Here is a 4,015-nt window from a genome sequence, read left to right as displayed (position 1 = left end):
ATAGGATGAATAGTGATCTATTCACAATAAAATAGACTGTATAAAATAAGTTTTCTTATTATATTTTATAGAACCCCAGAAGGTATAAAGATATCCCAAGATTATCATAAGCTACAAAAATATAATTTTATGTTATTTTATCTACATATTAACAAATGTTAATTATTTAAAAAGTATTTATGATAGTTATGTAGCATAATTACATTTCCGTTAACTTCCATGGTTTTGTTGTTTTAATTGAATCACCATGAGATACACAGTTACAAATAGATTGTTGTTCATGATTGGGGCTCAGTCATATAATGTTCCAACACCCATCCCTTCACTAGTACACATTTCACACCACTAATGTCCCCAGTTTCCCTCCTGCCACCCTCCCAGCTGCCTCCCACCCTGCTGCCACCCCAGCCTGCCTCTATGGCAGGCACTTTCTCTCTCTCTCTCTCTCTCTCTCTCTCTCTCTCTCTCTCTCTCTCTCTCTCTCCCTCTTTTGGGCAATATAGGTACTGAAACGTTTCAGCACTCAGTTTTTGTCCAAAATTATCATTTCCAACTATCATTGTCTTACTGGTCTTTTATTGTTTTGATGCAAAAACTTTCTGCCATTTCCCACCAAAGTAGACCCTCCTTGTGTCCCTTCTCATCCCTTCTCCCCCCGCCCATCCTCTCCATGTAGGATCTGGTGATCTCATTTTTATGATGAAAAGCCAGGAGTTTAAGTAAACACTATTCCCTTCTTTTGTCTCTTGAAAGCACAGAGGAGTTATATCATCAGGAATTTGTCCTTCTCCCTCTGACTTTGCTCACTCAACGTAATGTCCAGTGCCTTCCAACTTGCAGCAAACTGCAAGGTTTCATCTTGTACCTGCATCATCCTCCTTCATTGTGTCTCTGAATCATGGCTTCTTTAACCATTTGTCATCGGACATTTGTGTTATTTCCATATTTTAGTTATCCTCACTGCTGCAGTGAACATAGGTGTGCATATGCCTTGCTGAATTAACACAATTCCATCCCAAGAATTTTGTGTTCTTGGGGTAGATTCCAAGCAGTGGGATTGTTGAGTTGTATGGAAGCTCTGTTCTCATTTTTCTGAGAAGTCTCCAGACTGTTTGCCTAAAGGCTGAGCCAGACAACAATGCCACCAATTTAAAAAGCATGTTCCTTCTTTACTCAATCTCCACTAATGCGGACTTTGAAACATTCATTCTTTTTTTCCCCTTTTTTTATTAGTGAAAAACCATGAGGTACAGTTATAGGCTTACAAATTTTGTGCTTGGGTTTCAGTTATACAATGATCAAGTGCCCATCCCTCCTCCAGTGCCCGTCATCCATCTTAACCTTCAAATTGAAACTGTGAAAGAAAATTTATTCATCCTTTTATTTGAGGGGTGGAGGAGTCACATGTGACCATATTTAAGGCTTACTCACGACTCTGTGCTTAGGGTTCACTCCTGGAAGGGCTAAAGGGGCACTTTTAGGGCATAGGAGGGTAATCCTGTACAAGAGGGATGAAGAAAGGAGCTGTGGAGGTAGGTCTTTGGAGACTCTCTTTTGCCAACTGTTAGGCATCAGTGGGCTCATAATTCAAAGTCTCTTAACCTCATTGTGCATTTCATGGGGAGTCTTTGTTATGGGGATGATATGAATATTAAAGGAGATTTAGCACTGTCTGTAGTACTGTCCTCCCGCTGTTCATTGATTTGCTTGAGTGGGCCCAGTAACGTCTCCATTGTGAGACTTGTTGTTATATCGAATGTTTGGCATATCGAATACATCACGTGTAGCTTGCCAGGCTTTGACATGCAGGTGAGATACTCTCAGTATCTTGCCAGGCTCTCTGAGAGGGGCGGAGGAATCGAACTCGGGTTGGCCGCATGGGCAGCATGCAAGGAAAATGCCCTGTCCACTGTGCTATCGCTCCAGCTCCGTAAAGGAGATAATAGCTTTAATATATCTCTTGCATGGCAGAGCCTGGCAAGCTAGCCATGGTGTATTCGAATGCTAAAAACGTACAATAATGGGTCTCATTCCCCTGATCCTGAAAGAGCCTCCAATACATTGGGAAAGACGACTAAGGAGAGCCTGCTAAAATCTCCTAGCAGGCTGGGACGAATGGAGATGTTACTGATGCCTGCTCGAGTAAATCTATGAACAACGGGATGACAGTGACAGTGACAGTGACAGTGATGATAACTCTTTATCATAGTACTTGCCAAATCAGATAATCTTCTATCATTGCCAGTTAACACTCTTAGCAACCTGGAAGAACTGAAATGCTTGTGGGGGGTGGGGGGAGGGAAGCTGTTGCATTGTAAGTGGGGCAAGAAAGGTGAAGTGAAGTAAGGGTCTTTGGCCTGGGATGGGTTATCGGGGCTTTCCCTTAGGTTGGCACAGAACCTCACAGTGAGAGTCCAGGAATATGGCTGCGTGCTATGGGGCTGTGAGCCTCCTTAGCTGCTGCTAGGCCCCCAGATTCCTTCTCCAGAGTTAAGGCACTGAAGGGTTATTCAGAATCTGTAATTCATGGAGCTCAGAAATTGTAGAGAAACTGCCATAGAAAATATTACTAGGCAGACAGAATACAGTGCTTGAGGGAAACGCATTTTAAAAATAGTCTTGTTTAAGAAAAGAAATTAAGAGGATGACGTTGGACCAGAAAGTACAGGTAAGGTACACGTATTGAATGTAGTGAACTCCAAACCCCAGTTCAATCCCTGTCACCATATATGGTCCCCCAAGAACAGCCAGGAGCGACTCCTATACACAGAGCCAGATTAAGCAGTGATCACAGCCAGGTGTGACCCCTCCCCCTCAAATAGATAATATTGAGGCAATAAAGTTCAAAATAAATTTAAAAGATAGAAATTATTCCAGAACAGTAAACACAGCATTGTGGAACACTTTCTTTAAGGATCTTTTCACTTCTTTGTTCCTTAAGGAATAGATTAATGAGTTGAGCATGGGAGAGACAATATTATTTAAGATCTGCACTATGGCACCAAGCAAGGGGTTGGGCGTGGACTGCAGATAGATGATAATTATTGGTCCAAAGGCACAGAGGATGGCAGTAAGGTGGGCACTGCAGGTGGAGAAGGCTTTCTTCCTGCCCTCTGCTGATCGGATCCTCAAAATAGCAATCCCAATGCGTGTGTAGGATACACAGACAGTGAACCAAAGCATTAAAGCCAGAAAGCCAACAGCGGTGGAACCCACGGTCTGGGCCTGTGAAGCGTCATCACAAGCCAGAGGTAACATAGCAGGGATGTCACAGAAGTAGTAGTCCACACGATTTGGGCCACAGTAAGTCAACTTAAAAGTGAAAGAGGTCAGGAGAGTAGCTTGAAGACAGCCCACTGACCAGGCTGCCATGGCCAAACCCACACAGACTCCAGGTCTCATGATGAGTGTATACCTCAGGGGGTGGCAGATGGCCACAAAGCGGTCATAGGACATCACTGAGTAGAGGCAGCCTTCAGTGGCTCCAAGGAAATGGTAGAAGAAGAGCTGTGTGGTACAGCCTTTGTAAGAAATGGCCCGGCTCTGGCCAGAGAGATAGAGCAGCATCTTGGGACAGGTCACTGACGGAAACAAAATATCAAAAATAGATAAGATTCCCAAGAAGAAGTACATGGGGGTGTGAAGGGCAGAGGAGGAAAGGATTGCTATGAGGATGAGTAAATTGCCGACTAGGGTGAAGATGTAAATAAACAGGAAGATGACAAAGAGCACAGTTTCCACTCCCTGAGTCTGAGGGATTCCCAGCAGGATGAACTCACTCAGCTCCGTGTGGTTCTTCATGTTCCTGCAGGGCTGGTCTGGGGAGAGACAAAACTCATGAAAGCCTGAATGTGGCAGCTGGCTTAAGACAGACACAATATGACACATTATCCATCCATATATTCCTATCACTTATCTTTGTTTAAACATAATTATGTCATAATGATGAATAGGAGTTGTTCAAAGTCATTCAGGGACCAGTAACTTATACTTTGTATCTCAATATTCCCTTTTC

General features: G+C 43.3%; 1 protein-coding gene across 1 annotated transcript; it reads right to left on the bottom strand.

Annotated features, from left to right (window-relative positions):
• Positions 1-2,868: 2,868 nt before the first annotated feature.
• Positions 2,869-3,801, bottom strand: LOC130024439 (olfactory receptor 148-like). Its single transcript, XM_056115191.1, has one exon. It carries the CDS (start codon positions 3,799-3,801, stop codon positions 2,869-2,871), a length of 933 nt encoding a protein of 310 aa, XP_055971166.1.
• Between the last annotated feature and the right edge of the window lie 214 nt (positions 3,802-4,015).

Source organism: Sorex fumeus, unplaced genomic scaffold, assembly GCF_029834395.1.
Source record: "Sorex fumeus unplaced genomic scaffold, SorFum_2.1 ptg000028l, whole genome shotgun sequence".
NCBI lineage: Eukaryota > Metazoa > Chordata > Mammalia > Eulipotyphla > Soricidae > Sorex > Sorex fumeus.
The sequence above is the reverse complement of the archived record's forward strand: the minus strand, read 5'-3'. Positions and strand labels throughout refer to the sequence as shown.

Excerpts from the sequence above, each read along its gene's own strand:
- LOC130024439 (XM_056115191.1), bottom strand. The coding sequence starts at position 3,801 with ATGAAGAACCACACGGAGCTGAGTGAGTTCATCCTGCTGGGAATCCCT.